This window comes from Anomaloglossus baeobatrachus, chromosome 8 (genome assembly GCF_048569485.1).
Source record: "Anomaloglossus baeobatrachus isolate aAnoBae1 chromosome 8, aAnoBae1.hap1, whole genome shotgun sequence".
Lineage (NCBI taxonomy): Eukaryota > Metazoa > Chordata > Amphibia > Anura > Aromobatidae > Anomaloglossus > Anomaloglossus baeobatrachus.
Window position 1 is genome coordinate 254,211,447 of NC_134360.1, and position 22,146 is coordinate 254,233,592.

The window sequence follows — 22,146 nt, forward strand, 5'->3', positions numbered from 1 at the left end:
GTGCCTACTTTATTCTTATTTTTCCTTTATTATATATATTTTTTTATTTCCAGAGTTGAATTACCTGGAGTTCCCTGAAAACTCCGGGCCCGGCACTCAGGTACTTTTGAAACTGCATGAATCCGGACTCTTACAGTCCAGGTCCGCCCATCACTACATATATTATGTCTGCCTGATAACATTTTTGTAAAAAAAAAAAAAAGGCCACATTTAAGAGATTTCTAATCATATAGGTCATTAGTATCTTATCACTGCCTAAGAGTATCTTAGTTCCACCCCTGAGTATCCTATTTCTAATGAAGAGCATCTTAGCTGTAGTCGAATTTCACAAACAATTGAGAGCTTTGGTTTCTGAAAAATGTTTACTCTTGTTTGGCTTCTTAAAGGTTTTGCATATTTAGAAGGTCAAAATTATTAGTAGGAAAGGAAACTGGATTTAGTTCTTGGGGTTAAATTTCTGTACTATGCTCTATATATACATTCATATATTGTTATCGCCGGTTTGAAACGTCAGTAATTGCTGAAGAATTCCATTGACCTGATGAAACGGTACGATCTGTGCGTAATCCAGATCAAGGGAGGAGGATGAGGAGAAAGGCTCAGCATCACTTTGTTTATATCATGTTTTTAGGGGATCAATAGATCTGAATAACATATTACATTAAATCACAGAAGACAGAGAGAGAGAGAGACGAGAGAGAGAAAGAGAGAGAGCGAGAGAAAGAGAGAGGAGAGAGAGAGAAGAGAAAGAGAGAGAGAAAGAGAGAGGAGAGAGAGAGAAGAGAGAAAGAGAGAGGGAGAAGAGAGAGAGAGAAAGAAAGAAGAGAGAGAGAGAGAAGAGAGAGAAAGAAAGAAGAGAGAGAAGAGAGAGAGAGAAAGAGAGAAGAGAGAGAGAAGAGAGAGAGAGAAGAGAGAGAGAAAGAGAGAGGAGAGAGAGAGGAGAGAGAGAAAGAGAGAAGAGAGAATAGAGAGAGAGAAAGAAGAGAGAGAAGAGAGAGAGAGAAAGAGAGAAGAGAGAGAGAGAAGAGAGAGAGAGGAGAGAGAGAGAGAAGAGAGAGAGAGAAAGAGAGAGGAGAGAGAGAAGAGAGAAAGAGAGAAGAGAGAATAGAGAGAGAGAGAAAGAAGAGAGAGAAGAGAGAGAGAAAGAGAGAAGAGAGAGAGAGAAGAGAGAGAGAGGAGAGAGAGAGAGAAGAGAGAGAGAGAAAGAGAGAGGAGAGAGAGAGAGAAGAGAGAAAGAGAGAAGAGAGAAGAGAGAAGAGAGAGAAAGAAAGAAGAGAGAGAGAGAGAAGAGAGAGAAAGAAAGAAGAGAGAGAGAGAGAGAAGAGAGAGAAAGAAAGAAGAGAGAGAAGAGAGAGAGAAAGAGAGAAGAGAGAGAGAGAGAAAGAGAGAGGAGAGAGAGAGAAGAGAGAGAGAGAAGAGAGAAGAGAGAGAGAGAAAGAAAGAAGAGAGAGAGAGAAGAGAGAGAGAAGAGAGAGAGAAATAGAGAGACGAGAAAGAGAGAGAGAGAGAAAGAGAGAGAGAGAGAAGAGAGAGAGAAAGAGAGAGAAAGAAAGAAGAGAGAGAGAAGAGAGAGAGAAAGAGAGAAGAGAGAGAGAAAGAGAGAGAGAAAGAGAGAGAGAAAGAGAGAGGAGAGAGAGAGAGAAGAGAGAGAGAGAAAGAGAGAAGAGAGAAGAGAGAGAGAGAAAGAAAGAAAGAAGAGAGAGACAGAGGAGAGAAGAGAGAGAAAGAGAGAGACGAGAAAGAGAGAGAGAAAGAGAGAGAGAGAAAAGAGAGAGAAGAGGAGAGAGAAGAGAGAAGAGAGAGAGAGAAGAGAGAGAGACAGAAGAGAGAGAGAGAAGAGAGAGAGAAGAGAGAGAGAGAAAGAGAGAGAGAAAGAGAGAGAGAAAGAGAGAAGAGAGAGAGAGAGAAGAGAGAGAAAGAGAGAGGGAGAAAGAGAGAAGAGGGAGAGGGAGAGAAAGAGAGAAGAGAGAGAGAGGGGGAGAGAGAGAAAGAGAGAAGAGAGAGAAAGAGAGAAGAGAGAGAAGAGAGAGAGAGAGAGAGGGAGAGAGAGAAAGAGAGAGGGAGAAAGAGAGAGAAAGAAAGAGAGAAAGAGAGAAGAGAGAGACGAGAAAGAGAGAGGGAGAAAGAGAGAAGAGGGAGAGAGAGAGAAAGAGAGAAGAGAGAGAGAGAAAGAGAGAGAGAGAGAGAGGGGAGAGAGAGAGAAGAGAGAGAGAGAAAGAGAGAGGGAGAAAGAGAGAAGAGGGAGAGAGAGAGAAGAGAGAGAGAGAGAGAAAGAGAGAGAGGTGCAATCTATGGATTTATTCAGGAACTCCGAGAAATGTCTCACAATCTGGTTCTCTATTATTTGCCATCATTCCTCTGTAATGTGTCACGCGTAGCTGAGTGTTTATACCGACCTCTGACACACGGCCTGAGCCTCTTTCATCCTGTTTCCGGCATTTACTATGTCCTGAGGATCAAATGTCATCATGGCTTGCATTTCCAGTATGGTGGCATAGGTAAGAACATGGTACATACTCTCCTTGGACCTGCGAATGTAAAAGGACCTAATGATCCATTAATATCATACTCCATCAAGTACGAACAAGACTAAGTAGATGACATTATAGTATAGAATAAAAAAGAAAAACAATTGACAAAAAAAATGGACCATGGACAAAATAGCGCCCCCTATCACATCCTTTGGTCATACGTTTCAAGAAAAAACAGGCTCAGATAACTTATAATATTGCTCCCCTGCACTCATCTAAGCCTATTTTTTCCAAAAACAGACAGGAAAGGACAAAACTGTCATAATTGCTTAATGACCCTGCCATATTTTACCACTAAAAAAAACTCTAAAAAGTTTCAAAGAACAACCCTTTTATGTAATTATTTCACACCAAAGAAATCTTTTCTGGACCAAGGATGGGTATTATGGGCACCAGGATTACTGCTTATCCTAACGGTGGCCATACATACTAGACTAAGGGGCGACTTCAACCATGATCGATCATTAATGATTGCACCATCATGGTCTGGACAGAAGTTCTTCATGTTTCAAATGTTCATCCGATAGGAAAAAATATTTTTTTTTAATTCATGGATGATCTTACTTTTAAAATACCCTCCCATAGGATGGTCCGTGCTTCATCCAGTGTCTTCGGATGTGTTTGGGAATAACTGTAATGACCAATGTGTAATAAAACGTGTATGGCTGCGTGAGTGAAGCGATCAACAGACGATCATTTTTTTTTTTCTTCAAAGGTTGTTCATTCACCAAACTACGTCCATCTAATGAGTAGAGCCAACTTTGTGTCTGGACATTCAGTCAATATATGGTCAACCTCAATGCTCATCATTGGTATCAAAGTGGCTTTGGACTATGTTGTCCATATAGTTATATGAAGTGCCCAGGATTGTTTATATTATACTTAGGGCAGGTGCCAGGGCCCAAGGTGCATGAGCGGCCCACACTACGACATCCACCATTCATATAAGGCAGATGTGTGCCCGTCATGAACGGATGTGCTTAAGAGCTGAATTTACCCCATACTGGGTGGGTGTCTGCTGTTGTCTACAGCTGGCAGCCAAGCCAAACTGCTGTGATTAGAGCAAGCTCCAATTGGAGCAGGTTAACCTTAAAGTTGCCTCTGTCAATCACGACAGAGCCATGTAAGAGTTTGGAAATGAAACATCTGACCCCCCTATCGGACTCCACGCAACATGATTATGGGGTGCCATTGATGCGGTCACGACAGTTGGGGAACCTACTGAAGGCCATTATTACTACCTGCCATTATTTTTACATCTATGAAGCCTCAGTCTCTGGCCAGGCTTCATAAGAGATCAGTAACTTTACAATATGCTACAATACAAAATACTACAGTATTTTAGTTTAGAATTATAATAAAGAGAAAATAAAACAGTCGCAAACTATCATGGAAGAAATATAACTTAGTAGTCACAAAAGTTTTTTAAGGTCTCTAGCATATTGGAATGGCCATTGTAATACCAGCCCAGCAGCCACGTCACGGTAACCTCCTTATGCTGGGTCCTACTCTATACTGCCTCTGTCTGGGCTCCTAAAATCCTACATGTAAGGGCTGCGAGTGCCCTCCCCCCCCAATAAAAAGTTACACACCTGGGGCTAATGGGCAAGTGGAGTGGAGTGCACAGTCAGTCCAAAGGAACATCACTCCATATTAAATATAGGAAAAAATAAAACTGGCAGCATTTCCAGTAATGTGAACAGGTATAACATGTAGGTTGTTAGGAGCCCAGACAGAGGCAGTATAGAGTGGCACCCAGCACAGAGAGGTTACCGTGACGTGGCTGCTGGGCTGGTATTACAATGGCTGTTCTAATATGCTAAAGACCTCAAAAAACTTGTGTGACTATCTGAAATTCAGTTTACTCTGAAAATTGATTGTGAGGTATCTGAGAATTAATAAAGGTCTGAAGATTTTCAAACTGACACTTAGCGCAATTATTTAACTAGAGGAAACCGCTAAGATTTGTAGAAAAAAACCTCCAAGGGAAGGAGGTACAATGCATTTAGACTTTAATTATCACACTACTTCGTAAAGAGGATCGTTCACGTGAACTTCTAAAAATTGAACCAAAAAGACGTTACAGGAGACAATATTTATGGATAAGTTTAGTTAAATAAGACTTTTCACTGGAATTTTTACATTTACACCGAGTCCAGTCTCTAGTTGTCGCTGTTAGGCTGGACTTTTACTTCTGTGCCTCTCCGCTCCAAAATTATGTCCCTCAGCAGTAATGAAGCAAATTATCCCTTCAACAAACTAAGGCTGAGATCTCATGTCCAGTGATCATCCGTTAGAAGGGATCCTGCAGAGATCTGCTGGGAAAAAGGTTGTGCAGACAGAACTTTTTTGTTCAATTTAAATAATAACTGATTTCAGCTGGATCCTTTTTTTTCCTTTACATTCAAGTCTACGAAAAACGGATTTGTTAACTGATCGCTATTTATCTTGCATTTGAAACTGATCCAGAAAGCAAAAAACAAATCTATTACAAATGTAAGAGAAATGCATGGCTAATTAAGGGATCCATTTTCCATAAACTTCAATGTTAAAAAAATGGATCCAGCTGAAATCAGTTATCAGTTATACAGACAAAAAGTTGTGCCTGTGCAACGATTTTGCCATCGGATCTCTGCAGGATCTGTTCTAACGGATGATTATTGGACATGTGAGCTCAGCCTATCCAAAGAACTAGTCTGGGGGCATTTACTATTCTCCTCTGACACTGGCCAATCAAAACACAGCCACGCCCACAGAGAGGTTTTCTGATATACACCCAATTGCTTGAAGACAAAACTTGCACCAATATTCTTGGGGGGCATACATTTACAATGGAGGAGCAGAGAGGAAAAAGAAAAACTGTTCCAGAATCAGTGGAATAGCAACAATTGGAAGTGGGATTCAATATAAATTTAAAAATTCAGTGAAAGGTCCCCTTTAAGTGTTATACATATATATATATATATTAAAAATACTTGTTGATAGATCTTTTTAATGTATATTATATCTCCTTTATAATATATATATATATATATATATATATATATACTGCTCAAAAATATAAGGGGAGCACTAAAATAGTATTTTGTTGTTTAAGTGTTCCCTTTATATTTCTGAGCAATGTATATATTATATATATATATATATATATATATATATATATATATATATATATATATATATATATATATATATCATATACGAAATACATTAAAAAAAAGATCTGTCAATAAGTAGAGTGATTTATTCTTTTCTATGCACTAAAAGGGAAAAACAAAAAACATCTTTTGCCACGTCTACTCTTCATATTCAGTGGCTGCCACTGCCATCTGTACATCAAGCCAATACAAACTTGGTCAAGCAAGATCACAGCTGTAGTACCTAAATGGTGGGATGCTTACTTTGCCTGGAGGAAGGCGAGGGCTTCCTGGAAGTTGTTGTTCAAGAACATATCCAACGCGGTCATACATTCTGATAGAGAGCTCTTCAAATCCGAGTCTGCCTGCCTGGACAGTCAAAGGAGAGACCAGATCAGCTGATATATAAATATTAACATGATATTAGTAACAATTATATTATAATTATTTACTATTAATTAATTAAATAATTATTAGTACTATTATAATTTGTAGTATTGAGAGTAATTGTAGCCAAAGAGCCTTTTAAATTCTATATATAATATGGATAATATTGAAAAAAAATCAAAACTTCAGTATTCAATGGATGATAATCATCAGCAGTGGATGATAATCAGCAGCAGGGGATGATAATCATCAGCAGGGGATGATAATCAGCAGCAGGGGATGATAATCAGCGGCATGGGATGATAATCAGCGGCAGGGGATGATAATCATCAGCAGGGGATGATAATCAGCAGCAGGGGATGATAATCAGCGGCATGGGATGATAATCAGCGGCAGGGGATGATAATCATCAGCAGGGGGTGATAATCAGCAGCAGGGGATGATAATCAGCGGCAGGGGATGATAATCAGCGGCAGGGGATGATAATCAGCAGCAGGGGAGGATAATCAGCAGCAGGGGATGATAATCATCAACAGTGCATGATAATCATCAACATGGGATGATAATCATCAGCAGCGGATGATAAGCAGCAGGGGATGATAATCAGCAGCAGGGGATGATAATGATCAGCAGTGCATGATAATCAGCAGCAGGGGATGATACAGTGCATGATAATCAGCAGCAGGGGATGATAATCAGCAGCAGGGGATGATAATCAGCAGCAGGGGATGATAATCAGCAGCAGGGGATGATAATCAGCAGCAGGGGACGATAATCAGCAGCAGGGGAGGATAATCAGCAGCAGGGGACGATAATCAGCAGCAGGGGAGGATAATCAGCAGCAGGGGATGATAATCAGCAGCAGGGGACGATAATCAGCAGCAGGGGACGATAATCAGCAGCAGGGGACGATAATCAGCAGCAGGGGAGGATAATCAGCAGCAGGGGATGATAATCATCAGCAGGGGATGATAATCAGCAGCAAGAGATGATACCCACAATTATACCAGTTATTTTCTCAGTTACCACTCCGTTCATCAAAGCCAAGAAACTAAATGCAAAAGTTCAGATAAGTCCTAGTAAGAGCTTCCAATATTCTTTATAATGTCTCAGCTTCTGCAGAACTTCTTTTAAGATAAAAGTCAATATTCCCTTACACCATTAAGCTACAACATCTGAGGCACAGGATAACCCAGCGCAGCTGCTGCAGAACCTCTTGTTACAGGAAGAGGGTGCTCTACTTATCAGTCATTCAGTGAAAACAAAAATGAGGAACTTCCTATCAAAGAGATTTGTGAATGGAACGTAGCGATCAGCGGCGCCTCTGTGATGCCACACATCTGCACTCCATGGTGTGAGCACGGAGAAATATGAAAGCTGCGTTGTGATCATTTTTTCTGGACAACGACAACCGTTTTACTCTTTACGACAATTTCATAAATCTGCCTGGCTGTTACTATTCCCTATATACTGTCTATGACTTGTGCCGGAGCTGAGTGTACAGTATGACACAGATATGAAGAACAGCAGAGAGAAAAAAAATCTCTGTCACTTCAATGGGGCTAAACTGCAATACCAGACACAGCCTGCAGGCAGGATGGCGCTGTTTCTGCAAAAAAAAAAAAAAAAAAGAATTTCTAAACTCAGACAATCCTAACAATACAATCAGCTTTGTCGTGTGGGCTGAATGGTTACAGCATCATTTCTCCATCTGCTTCTGAGATGACAAATCTAAAAATAAAATACACAGCAAAGTCATGAGATAAATATGGCAGATTAATATCACCTGCTTTGCCCGACACCTACTCATAATCCCAGCGTCACATGCAATCTGTGTACTGTGACTAGTCACGCCTCGCCTGCCTAATGGGGAAGTCAGTTTTGTGTCACACATCCCATTAATGCTGATATTAGTAAGGATTAGTGATGGACGGACCCGGACTATAAAAGTTCAGATCTGTGCAGGTTCTAAAGCACCGAGTGATGGGCCCGGAGTTCTCAGGGTATTCCGGGTAATGATCCGAATCCGGATCCGAAAAATAAAGATAATAATAAAGCAAGCATGCTATACTTACCGCTTCCGGGGATGCTCATTCTACTTCTGGGGCCACTCATTTACCTTCAAACATATTCATTGCTTCCCCCACCCACCAGCAGCTCCTTCGTCTGTGATTGGTTGCAGTCAGACGCGCTTCCAGCCTGTGTGACAGCGTGTCTGACTGCAACCAATCACAGACCCTGTCTGCAGAGTAAAATTAAAATATTAGTGTAAAAATAAATAAATTAGAGTAGGGTCCCCCCATATTATGATACTCAGCACAGATAAAGGATATGGTTACAGGCTGCAGCCCCCAGCTGTCCGCATTATTAAAATCTGACAGCAGGGGGCTGGTATTCTCAGGCTGGAGAGTCCCATGCATATTGGCCCCCCCAGCGTAAAAATAGCAGCCTGCAGCCGCCCAGGATTGTCGCATCTATTAGATGCAACAATCTCGAAAACTGTATCCGGCTCATCCCTATTGCAGTGGCAATCGTGGTAATAAGGGGTTAATAACAGCTTACAGCTGCCACTAAACCCTAGATTAGCAGTGGTAGGCATCTATGAGACCCCCATTACTAATCTGTAAGTGAGGTTGCAGTGAACGGTCACATTAGGAAAATGCGACCAAGTACTGTGATGTCAGGGAGACACTGATGAAGCTGCAGCTGTCAGAGTGGTGATAAGTGAGTTCACATAAGGTCACAGCTGGTGGTTCCCACGGTACCCCATTGCCAATTGTGCTATTTAAATAGTGGTTTAGCCATATTTATTATTGGCCACAATGACATTATATGGAGAAACAAGGTTTCTCTCAAATACCTTGTGTTGACAATATAGCCTGTGAGAGGCGCTATTGCAGTCCGCTCTTCCCCAGTGCCTGACCCCCGGACTCCGTGACCTCGGGGATCCGGTGATGTCACATCAACTTCCTGCTCACCTGACATCACCACGGCCGGCCCCAGTCTCTGTGAGTGACTGGGCTGTGGGTGGAGTTTCCCCGCTCGTCACAGCCCAACGACGCTCCTGCTTGAGCGCTCTGCAGCGAAGGAGGAGGGAGCAGGGAGGTGCTGCGCTGTGACGCTGTGCTGTGACGAGCGGTGAAACTCTGCCTACAGCCCAGTGACTCCCGGAGACTGGGGCCGGCTGCGGTGATGTCAGGTGAGCAGGAAGTTGATGAGACATCACCGGATCCCCGGGGGGGGGGTCAGGCGATGAGGAAGAGCGGTCCGCAATAGCGCCACTCACAGGCAGTATTTGCAACACAAGGTATTTGAGAGAAACCTGGTTTCTCATCATAATATCATTGTGGCCAATAATAAATATGGATGAACCACCCATTTATACAGTAGTGATTGAGAATTTATTAGGTCTCTAATGTAAAGGGAAAATGTAATCAGCCTATCACAGCTGGCAGCTACATACACCGACACCTAAATGTATGACAAACTATTACGTCACAAGTCGGGAAAGAGTTAATGAGAAATTATAATTTGCCATAAATATGTTTCTTTTTTTAAAAACAAAAATTGTAAATGCCAGCGTTCTCCCGATTCTGGCAATGTTTTCCTTTTGTTCCTGCGCCGCTCCGTTCCCGGGATATGGCCTCTTATTCCCTGAATGCAAGTCTAGTCTATATAGCGATGTGGGCGTGACCTCATCTCCTTTCAGGGGGCGTGACCTCATCTCTTTTCAGTGGGCGTGACCTCATCTCTTTTCAGTGGGCGTGACCTCATCTCTTTTCAGGGGGCGTGACCTCATCTCCTTTCAGTGGGCGTGACCTCATCTCTTTTCAGGGGGCGTGACCTCATCTCCTTTCAGGGGTGTGACCTCATCTCTTTTCAGGGGGCGTGACCTCATCTCCTTTCAGTGGGCGTGACCTCATCTCTTTTCAGGGGGCGTGACCTCATCTCTTTTCAGGGGGCGTGACATCTCTTTTCAGGGGGCGTGACCTCACCTTCTTTCAGGGGGAGTGACCTTATCTCTTTTCAGGGGGCGTGACATCTATTTGAAAGGGCGTGACCTCGTCTCCTTTCAGGTGGCGTGACATCTCTTTTCAGGGGGCGTGACCTCATCTCTTTTCAGGGGGCGTGACTTCATCTCTTTTCAGGGGGCGTGACCTCATCTCTTTTCAGGGGGCGTGACCTCATCTACTTTCAGTGGGCGTGACCTCATCTCTTTTCAGGGGGCGTGACCTCATCTCCTTTCAGGGGGCGTGACCTCATCTTCTTTCAGGGAGAGTGACCTTATCTCTTTTCAGGGGGCGTGACATCTATTTGAGAGGGCGTGACCTCGTCTCCTTTCAGGGGGCGTGACATCTCTTTGCAGGGGGCGTGACCTCGTCTCCTTTCAGTGGGCGTGACCTCATCTCCTTTCAGGGGGCGTGACCTCGTCTCCTTTCAGTGGGCGTGTACTTGTGGGCTAACAGAAATTATTTCTATACAGAGAAGAGAAGGCCATATCTCAGGAATGGAGAGGAGCAGGAAGAAAAGACAAACAGCGCCGGATTCAGGAGAACAGCGGCTTTTACACCAGATAAACGAAAATGTACATATTTATGGAATGTGACAGATCCTCTAAGTGCTGGGATTACAGAAAGAATGATAAATACCAGTGATAAGTGCTGTTCATAAATGGGAGCAATGTCGCACAATAGCACAAGCCACGTCCATTATGTGGCCGACGTCTCTTGGAAGCCACCGCCTTCTAAGCGGCAAATAATAATTTTCACCTTTATATGAAACTAAAATTTATCTTAAGAATCTAACAAAAATATAATCTGGTTGACGGTTAAAAAAAATAACGTCCTGTGGTTACAATCTGTTCTCCATATTGCAAGGATCCGTGGTCCTCCGTGGGTTGGAGTCCTTGGAGAATGTCTACTGTAAACACTGCGCTCCTCGCTGCACTCACGTCACAGAGGCGGTGCTCTGCGGAGGGTGTTTGTGAACACAGGCAGCTGCGATGTGTCATATCAGAGCGGAGAATGGGCACTGCCACCTGAACTGTCACCTGCGACGCCTCCTTATGCTGCAATCTCTATAATTGGCAGCCGCTGTGCGGGGTGTTGTAGCGTAGCGGTGGTATATACCGTCTAGTGGTGCTGCGGCCAGGCCCAAACCCTGCAGACAGGCAATATACCAAAGGTGTTTGTTATATTCCTCATTCTTGTTCCATTCCACTGCCCAAAATAAGAACACCAGTAAAACCAGTCTGACCAGTTCACATAACTGCACCGTGTGACACTGCGGAGACCAGGGTAATGTCACTAGGACAGTCGTCCGGTATTTCTGCGATTTCCAGCCCTTCACTCACACAAACAGGACCAGTTCCAGTTGCGACGGTCGGACGACAGTTTGTTCTGAAGGTCAATTGTTTTGTCATTTAAACCAAAAAGCCTTCATATATTGAAACTTGGCAAATGCTCAGGGCCTCCATGTTCTGAGGGGCTCTCAATGATGGAAACTTTACACGTAAACCACGATAACCAATAACTTACAGTAGTGCTAGTGTATAATATGGAAATAGAATTTTATCATTATTTGAGTACCACAGAATGGGCGGCACAGTGGCTCAGCGGTTAGAACTGTAGGAAGGGTGGCTCAGTGGTTAGCACTGTAGGAAGGGTGGCTCAGTGGTTAGCACTGCAGTCTTGTAGCACTGAGGTCCTGGATTCAAAGCCCACCTCCATCTTTCATCTGAGGAGGCTTCACAGATGCTCAATAAGATTTAGGTTTGGAGACGCTTTGCCAGTCCAGCACCTTTACCCTCAGTTTCTTTAGTAAGGCAGTGGTGGTCTTGGAGGTGTATTTGGGGTTGTTATAATGTTGGAATACTGCTCTGTGGCCCAGTTTCCAAAAGGAGGGGGATCATGCTCTGCTCCAGTATGTCACAATACAGATTGGCATTTATGGTTCCCTCAATAAACTGTAGCCCCTCACAGCCGGCAGAACTCATGCAACCCCAAACCATAACACTCCCACCACCATGCCTGACTGTAGGCAGGACACACTTGCCTTTGTACTCCTTACTTGGTTGCCACCACACACACATGAAACCATCTCAACCAAATAAGTTTATCTTGATCTCATCAGATCACAGCACTTTGCTTCAGTAATCCATGTCTTTAGTCCATTTGTCTTCCGCAAACTGTTTGCGGGTTTTCTTGTGCATCATATTTACAAGAGGCTTCCTTCTGGAATGACAGCCATGCAGACCAACGTGATGTAATGTGCGGCATATGGTCTGAGCAGTGACAGCCGGAACCCCTACCCCTGTAACCTCTGCAGCCATGCTGGCAGCACTCATATGTCTATTTCGGAAAGCTGACTTCTGGATATGACACTGACCACGTCCACTCCACTTTTGTTGACCATGGTGAGGCCTGTTCTGAGCGGATTCTCTCTTGTTAAACCGCTGTATGGTCTTGGCCTCCGTGCTGCAGCTCAGTGTCAGGGTGGTGGCAATCTTCCTATAACCTATGCCATCTATATGTAGATGTACATTACCTAGGCCAAAAACTACTACTCCAGCAGGATACAGTTAAGCCCCCGCTAGGTGGAGGCATCCCAGGTGCAGGAGAAGCAAATCACTCTCACTTCCAAACATAAAGGGGGCGATTGCTGGATGGGAAAACTGCACAGTGATGGCTTGCATAGAGCGCTGTTCACACATGCAGATGCTCAGTCACAAACCCGCAGCCTATTAGGTGATGCCCAAACTAGTAGATAATATAAAAAGCTTTTATATTATATATAGAATAGGGACCTACAAGCATGAGGTTCCCGTGATGAGAGTTGTATGTAGGCTTCTGTTTTATGGCCATAACACCAACTAAAAACCTCATTTTTTTGTACAGGATACAGCCAGGCCCCTTTTTGTTAGGCCTTGCATATTAGAGTTCCTGTCCCTGTATGATAGCAGTGGGGGTACGGCTTGGCAGCCCGCCTGATCTAATAGTATGGGCGTCACCTAATAGGCTGCGGGTTTGTGACTGAGCATCTGCATGTGTGAACAGCGCTCTATGCAAGCCATCACTGTGCAGTTTTACCATCCAGCAATCGTCCCCTCCATGTTTGGAAGCGTGTGTGTGATTTGCTCCTCCTGCACCTGTGATGCCTCCACCTAGTGAGGGCTTAGCTGTATCCTGCTGGATTAGTGGATTTGGCCTGGGTAATGTACAGCTTTAGCCCCATCTTTGCTGTAAGTAATGAGATTTTTCCTCTTTTTTGTTGCCTTTGTACATCTTTATGTAGAGCAACAATTCTTTTCAGAGAATTCTTTCCCATGAGGAGCCATGTTGAACTTCCAGTGACCAGTATGAGAGAGTGTGTGAGAGATAATACCAAATGTAACAACCCTTGCTCCCTATTCACACCTGAGACCTGTAACACTAATGAGTGACATGACACCAGAGAGGGAAAATGGCTAATGGTGCAGAATTTGGCCATTTTTACTTAAGGGTGTACTCACTTTTGTTGCCAGTGGTTTAGACATTAATGGCTGTGTGCGGAGTTATATAGAGGGCACCAAATTTACCCTGTTATACAAGCTGCGCACTGACACCGTACATTGTATCACAGGGTCAGATCTTCAGTGCTGTCCCATGAAAAGAGAGGTTAAAATATTCACAAAAATGTGAGGGGTGTACTCACTTTCGTAATATACTGTATTTGGTGGTATTATTTTACTATGTGATATTATTATGCACTGTTTAGCCGCATTATATGAATATTGCATAGTAAAACATTATTTAGTGGTATTATGTGAACACTGTATAATATTTGGTTATTATATGGTGCTATTCGAATACTGTATACTATTTAGGCACTATGTGGTGGTATTATTTGGAAACTATATTATGTGGGCACTATATAGCACTATAATTTGAATACTACTTATTGTTTTGGATTCTGGTATTATCTGAACACTGCATGTCACTTGGACATTATATGATGTAATATTTGAAGTGTGGACATTATATGATGTAATATTTGAATACTGCATATTATTTAGGCACTATGTTGCGGTATAATTTGAATACTTATTATTTGGACGCTATATGGTATTAGCTGAATATCACTAGGACACTAAATGGTGGTAATATTTGAAGTTTGAATATTATTTGGCCTCTATATGATGCTATAATTTTAATACTGCACATTATTTGGCCACTAAATAGTATTATTTGAAAACTGTAAAATAAGTAGACACAATATGATGGATTGTTTGAAAACAGAATATTATTCAGGCACTGTAGGGTAGTATTATTTTATTTCTGTATATTATTTGACCAGTATTTGGCAGTATTATGGGAATATTGGCTACTGGTTGAGAACTCTATTGTAGTATTTTTTGTATTCTGCATATTTTTGGGCAAAATGCAGCAAGATTAATTGAATACTGAAATATACATATATGCCTATTTTCTTTGCACTATATGGCAGTTTTATGTTGGGTGAAGTTATTAGAGAATGAGTATATAAATAGCAAACGTGAGTGACTTTGCTCATCGTCTTTGGCCCCACGTTTTGCTCCTCCCTACGAACCCAGTACAGATACATGAGCTGCCGTGGGCATAGGTTGCTTAGTTGCTGCCCACCCGAGCGTTGGTGCCTAATAAGTGGCGCCATCTTATCAATAGACTCTACAACACATGAGGACACACGGTTTCAAATTTTGCACTGTTGTGACCCCTCCAGGTTCAGGTTACGCCTCTGAAAGGCGACACTATCTACATATAGAAGCATTTTGCATTATCTTTGTACAGGTTTTTTTTTATTGTTTGTTTGGGGTTTTTTTTTTTTCAAGTTGAAAGTATCTTGTAAAACGGCTTCAAATTTAGCAAATTTCGTGTCACAATGAAGAGCCTGTTTTTCTCAGTGATATTTAAAGTGCATGAATAATTGGGCACATAATGGGGCGTCACTCGACCTCACAGGATCCGGCGCATTGTAGAGCAATTCAACAAGAGAACTGCAAGTAACAAGTGAAATAAGAGGATGACAAAATGCGGCTTCTCAGAAATACAACACTGACGACACATTATCAGCCATATAGTTCTTACACTCGCTGTGCAGTGTAGAAAAAAATCTATTGCTTTATGTTATCTTTTATTGATTGATCCAATCAGGACTTCACTTTTTTATATTTTTGGTGGGTTTTTTAAACCTTTATTTACTTTGCAGCTCCTCTTTCAAATCCTCCTAAAAAAAAAACCACCTGGATAATTCATCTTCTTAAATGGACTTTCGAAGCTGAGCAGAAATCTCTGCAGTGAATCTGTGTGACATGCGGATTGCCAAATCATAACAGTGTGCAATGTGCACACAGTCAAGATTCCCCTTTACCTTGAGAACACATGGACAATTGTGTAATTTGCAGAGTTGTGGTCATGCAGCAGTTAGATTCTCATACACTCCCCTCAGTAATGCTATTGAAAAGGCAGATGAGAATCTAGTCTGCACGTGACCACCTACCTGTGATCGAGATATAGAAGAATCCTGACAGTTTGCACATTTCACACTGTTACATAGATCGACTGCAGATATTTCTGCTCAGCATATAAAACGCCTTTCATTTTTGTTAGTCATTACATTTGGCTGCGTTTTTAACGTATTTTGTACTGAAAAGGTTTTGAAAACGTGGCAAAAAAGTAAAAGTTTACATCACTTCTTTTAAGAAGATCCTAATGGAATCTGTTCCAAACCTAGCATTATCAAACCAAGCGGCTACAAAAAAAACTCTTCTAAGGCTATGTACACATGTTGCTGAAATTTTGTGCATCAAATCTGCACCTTTTGGCAGAAAAATGCATCACCAGAGGGAAGTGACGAAGGAGTCCAATCCCGAAAACTCAATATTGTGTATGAACCACGTATCACCTGGAATCTACACAAACAGAATGAAGAATTATGGAGGCCAAACTACGGAGGCCAAACTACGAAGGCCAAACTACGAGGGCCAAACTACGAGGGCCAAACTACGAGGGCCAAACTACGGGGGCCAAACTACGGGGGCCAAACTACGGGGGCCAAACTACGGGGGCCAAACTACGGGGGCCAAACTACGGAGGCCAAACTACGGAGGCCAAACTACGGAGGCCAAACTACAGAGGCCAAACTACAGAGGCCAAACTACAGAGGCCAAACTACAGAGGCCAAACTACAGAGGCCAAACTACGAAGGCCAAACTACGGAGCCAGTCTGATACAATAAGGAAAAACAATCAGGGACCTCCGGCTCCTTCCACTGTACTGAGTGATCTTACTTTGCTTTAGAAGTCTAGAATCCTTGAGATTCACACTATATAAACAAAGTAAGTGCACCCCCCTTCCACATTACACCTACAGGAGCTTTTCTGACCCCCACTCTACATTCATAGACATGAATTTGTCAAACTTCCAGTATCATTGTATTTATCCATTGATATTACTATAAGACCTGCTGAGATCAGTAGTTCCACAATCACCTCCAACAATATTGTCAGGAGTTTCCCTTAATGAACGATCGGATATCGAGCAGCTCTGCCGGGCAATTAGCTTCCAATTATGAGCATAAAAATAAACCCCAATAATTGGAAGATAATTGTCCGTCGGAGCTTCTCGATGTCCATCGCTCCATCCACCCATCACTCCATCACTCCATCCACCCATCCACACATCACTCCATCCACCCATCTACCCATCACTCCATCCACCCATCACTCCATCCACCCATCACTCCATCCACCCATCACTCCATCCACCCATCCACCCATCACTCCATCCACCCATCACTCCATCCACCCATCCACCCATCACTCCATCCACCCATCACTCCATCCACCCATCCATCCATCACTCCATCCACCCATCGCTCCATCCACCCATCCACCCATCACTCCATCCACCCATCGCTCCATCCACCCATCCACCCATCCACACATCGCTCCATCCACCCATCCACACATCGCTCCATCCAGCCATCCACACATCACTCCATCCACCCATCCACACATCGCTCCATCCACCCATCGCTCAATCCACCCATTCATCGCGCCATCCACCCATCGCTCCATCCACCCATCGCTCCATCCACCCATCGCTCCATCCACCCATCGCTCCATCCACCCATCGCTCCATCCACCCATCGCTCCATCCACCCATCGCTCCATCCACCCATCGCTCCATCCACCCATCGCTCCATCCACCCATCGCTCCATCCACCCATCGCTCCATCCACCCATCGCTCCATCCACCCATCGCTCCATCCACCCATCGCTCCATCCACCCATCGCTCCATCCACCCATCGCTCCATCCACCCATCGCTCCATCCACCCATCACTCCATCCACCCATCCATCCATCGCTCCATCCACCCATCGCTCAATCCACCCATTCATTGCGCCATCCACCCATCACTCCATTCACCCATTCATTGCTCCATCCACCCATTCATCGCTCCATCCACCCATTCATCGCTCCATCCACCCATCACTCCCAACCACCCATCGCTCCAACCACCCATCCATCGCTCCAACCACGCATCTACACATCGCTCCATCCATCCATCCCTCCATCCACCGCTCTATCCAGCCATCCATCGCTCTATCCAGCCATCCATCATTCTATCCAGCCATCCATCGCTCTATCCAGCCATCCATCGCTCTATCCAGCCGTACATCGCTCTATCCAGCCGTACATCGCTCTATCCAGCCATCCATCGCTCTATCCAGCCATCCATCGCTCTATCCAGCCATCCATCGCTCTATCCAGCCGTACATCGTTCTATCCAGCCGTACATCGCTCTATCCAGCCATCCATCGCTCTATCCAGCCATCCATCGCTCTATCCAGCCATCCATCGCTCTATCCAGCCATCCATCGCTCTATCCAGCCATCCATCGCTCTATCCAGCCATCCATCGCTCTATCCAGCCGTCCATCGCTCTATCCAGCCATCCATCGCTCCAACCACCCATCCATCGCTCCATCCAGCTATTCATTCATCACTCCATCCATTCAATGCTCTATCCATTAATCCATCGCTCCATCCACCCATCCATCACTAAATCCACCCATCCATCGCTCCAACTACCCATCCATGCATCGATCTATCCAGCTATCCATCGCTCTATCCATCCAACTATCCATACATTCATCACTCCATCCATTGCGCTATCCATCCTTCGCTCCATCCATCCAGCTATCCATCCATTCATCACTCCATCCATCGCTCTCTATTCATCTATTCATCCAATCACTCCATCCATCCATTCTTCACTCTATCCATCGCACTATCCATCCATCGCACTATCCATCCATCTCTCTATCACTCCATCCATTGCACTATCCATCTATCCATCCATCGCTCTATCCATCCATTCATCTCTCCATCCATCGCTCTATCACTCCATCCATCGTCCATCCATTCATCACTCTATCCATCCATCCATCTCTCTCTCCATCCACTCTCCCTATTCCCCTGTCAGTTCCCTGGTGTAAATGTATCACAGATGCTTTCTATCTGGTGATCACACGGCACACACTGTCCTTATAAAATGACTTCAGCTTATTTGACTTTTCCTCTTTTTATTGTAGAACTACAATGACTCACTGTAGCAATAAACCGAAAAGTCCATTATACGAGAAAACAAATCTCTACAAAGCGACTCTCATTGCACTGACTCTGTAACTCTTCATGCACATTATTTTTTTTGGCTGCACTTTTGTGAGATGTATAGTGACTGTATATAGGAGGATCCTCGGGGTTATTCTAATCGTTATTTTTCTGTCAATCACTTTCTTATCACCTGCCAATCACTGTCTCCGCTGTAGAAGGAGCAGACCGTATTTGCTTTTCTTTCATTCTTATATCTCGTAAGTAGAAATGGACAAAGGTTAAGTCGTAATACAAACATCCATAAAGACGGGAGCGTCTATTGTGCGTCTACCGTGCTGCCGCTCTCTGGTCGTCTACCGTGCTGCCGCTCTCTGGTCGTCTACCGTGCTGCCGCTCTCTGGTCGTCTACCGTGCTGCCGCTCTCTGGTCGTCTACCGTGCTGCCGCTCTCTGGTCGTCTACCGTGCTGCCGCTCTCTGGTCGTCTACCGTGCTGCCGCTCTCTGATCGTCTACCGTGCTGCCGCTCTCTTGTCGTCTACCGTGCTGCCGCTCTCTGGTCGGCTACCGTGCTGCCGCTCTCTGGTCGGCTACCGTGCTGCCGCTCTCTGGTCGGCTACCGTGCTGCCGCTCTCTGGTCGTCTACCGTGCTGCCGCTCTCTGGTCGTCTACCGTGCTGCCGCTCTCTTGTCGTCTACCGTGCTGCCGCTCTCTGGTCGTCTACCGTGTTGCTGCTCTCTGGTCGTCTACCGTGCTGCCGCTCTCTGGTCGTCTACCGTGCTGCCGCTCTCTGGTCATCTACCGTGCTGCCGCTCTCTGGTCGGCTACCGTGCTGCCGCTCTCTGGTCGGCTACCGTGCTGCAGCTCTCTGGTCGGCTACCGTGCTGCCGCTCTCTGGTCGTCTACCATGCTGCCGCTCTCTGATCGTCTACCGCGCTGCCGCTCTCTGGTCGTCTACCGCGCTGCCGCTCTCTGGTCGTCTACCGTGCTGCCGCTCTCTGGTCGTCTACCGTGCTGCCGCTCTCTGGTCGTCTACCGCGCTGCCGCTCTCTGGTCGTCTACCGTGCTGCCGCTCTCTGGTCGTCTACCGTGCTGCCGCTCTCTGGTCGTCTACCGTGCTGCCGCTCTCTGGTAAAGCCGAATCAACCAGAAACAGGTCAGCCATGATGTCATGTGGCCAAACATCGAGCATCACCATTGTGGGTGCGGAGATGATGGACACTAATGGCTCCCCCTGTGTGAAGAGCGGATAGTTATAGGTTTCCATATCTTGAGTGTACACAGTTGATGCATTCACTTACACGTCCAGCACCTAATCAGTATTGCTTCCCCTCTCGTGTGTCTGCGGAGCGTGGGCAGCCGGAAAAGGCAGAGAAATGACGTGTATAAACAAGGTGGACGAGAGCTACACAACAAACTCAGCTCTGCTACATCAGCCTCATGGAAAACCGCACACTACATCCGAAAATCACAATGACTTATGTGAAATGATTACTCATTTATGCAATTAGCAGACTCAGCGGATCCACACGTGCAGCCAATAATGCACAGCGCAGGCAGATGTATAATATGAGTGTACGATAAAATGCATTTATGACAGTTAGAGGGAATCTGTCAGCAGGATTTTGCCACTTTATCTGAGAGCCGCATGTTGTAAAGACAGAGACCCTGATTCCAACTATGTATCACTTATTACTGGTTGCAGCTGTTCTGACACAATGCAAATTTTTAGGTTTACCCATGTAGCAGAGCTGAGAGCTGTGCCGCCCACATCAGGCTCTCTATAGACAGTGGGGTGTCAACCAGAGGAAGGGTATGCCGGACTGCGTGACGGTGACATGGTAGCCCAACAATGATAAGGGTCCTGCTGCTTAAATAAACATAGCAAATAAACAACAGATCGGACTGTGACAAGACAGGCATCCCGGTGGCTCAGTGGTTAGCACTGCAGTCTTGTGGTGGCTCAGTGGTTAGCACTGCAGTCTTGTGGTGGCTCAGTGGTTAGCACTGCAGTCTTGTGGTGGCTCAGTGGTTAGCACTGCAGTCTTGTGGTGGCTCAGTGGTTAGCACTGGAGTCTTGCAGCGCTGGGGTCCTGGGTTCAAATCCCAGCAGGACACCATCTGCAAGGAGTTTGTGTGTTCTCCCCGTGTTTGTGTGGGATTCCTCCAGGTTCTCCGCTTTCCTCCCACACTCCAAAGACATACTGATAGGGAGTTTAGATTGTGAGCCCCAATGGGGACAGTGTTCCTGATGTATGTAAAGCGCTGCAGAATATGTTAGCTCTATATAAAAAAAAAGATTTGATTTTTTTTTTTAACCCTTGCCTTCAACTTACATAGCAAAAACCTGCTGATATATTCCCTTTAAGGGTAAGAATTTGACTTTTTTCTTTTAAAGCATGGTATTTGCTACTCTATAGCGAGACTTCTCTGTAACACCCTCCTTTCATTATGTCTACTAATAAGAAGCACATGATAGAGTTGCTAAGGCTTTTCCATCCAGGAACTTTGTCACCAATTTTTTTTTCATAATGTAGCCTAATGTAGGTGCAGAGATCCTGATGTCACCAATGTGTCACTTGCTGAACTTTTTGCTACAGTTTTAATAAAATCACTAAACTCTCTGAATACTGAGCTCTGTATAACCGCGCCCACATCACTGATTGGCAGTTTTATCTGTACACTGTGCATAGGCAGAAAACTGTGAATCAGTGGTGGGGGCGTGGCTCATGATGTAGCAGCTTTCTAATGATAATTTCCTGTTGATAAAACTGTGATTTTATCAAAACTACACTAAGTAGCACAGTTAGTGACACTTCGCTAGAATCAGGGTCTCTGTCTCTACATTATACTGCTCTCAGAATAGGTGGCAAAATCCTGGTGATAGATTTCTTTTAAGTCTTAGAATATTCCTGAAGTACATGCAGGATCTTTGTATGTATGGCAAGTCTATGGGCAAGTTATGTGCGCATCTCCAAAGACAAAACACATGAAAATCTACCGCCCCCTCTGTTATGATCTGGTAAATGTGGACGATTACAAAAATCCCATCAGCAGAAAAACACCAAAAAAGCACAAAAGTAGTTGGAACCTGAGCTGACCGCAATCCCCTATGTGTCAGACCACACTAGAAGTAGCCGTGGAGCGTTCCTAAAAACACCTAGACGCCTCGTCACACTTACTGCACCTCACAGATAGAAATGAAGAAAACTATCTTGCCTCAGAGCAGTCCCCAAAGGAATAGCAAGCCCCCAACATATGGAGCCAAGGGTGATGTAAGAAAACACAATACACAGATAGGAAATATTGATTAGCAAAGGCGAGGCCCAACTTCCTACATACAACAGGAAAGGAAAGAAAACTGATTGCGGTCAGTGCAAAACCCTGTGGAAAAATACCAATCTCCTGATATACAAAAACCCTGAGACCTCTGGGTCTCTCCCCCACTATATCAGGT

At 44.5% G+C, this 22,146-nt stretch overlaps 1 protein-coding gene across 2 annotated transcripts in view; it reads right to left on the reverse strand.

Moving 5' to 3' along the window:
- The window catches only part of TTC39A (tetratricopeptide repeat domain 39A), a 79,018-nt gene that overhangs the window by 49,948 nt on the left and 6,924 nt on the right, over positions 1-22,146 (reverse strand). Inside the window, exons 2-3 of one of the 2 annotated variants that reach the window (XM_075320559.1) lie at positions 5,933-6,037; positions 2,397-2,528 (exon numbers count right to left, since the gene is read on the reverse strand). In XM_075320559.1, the coding sequence (XP_075176674.1) occupies positions 2,397-2,528; positions 5,933-6,037 (237 nt within the window). Of the gene's footprint in view, positions 1-2,396; positions 2,547-5,932; positions 6,038-22,146 lie in introns of both variants that reach the window. The other variant, XM_075320558.1, reaches the window with a different exon arrangement.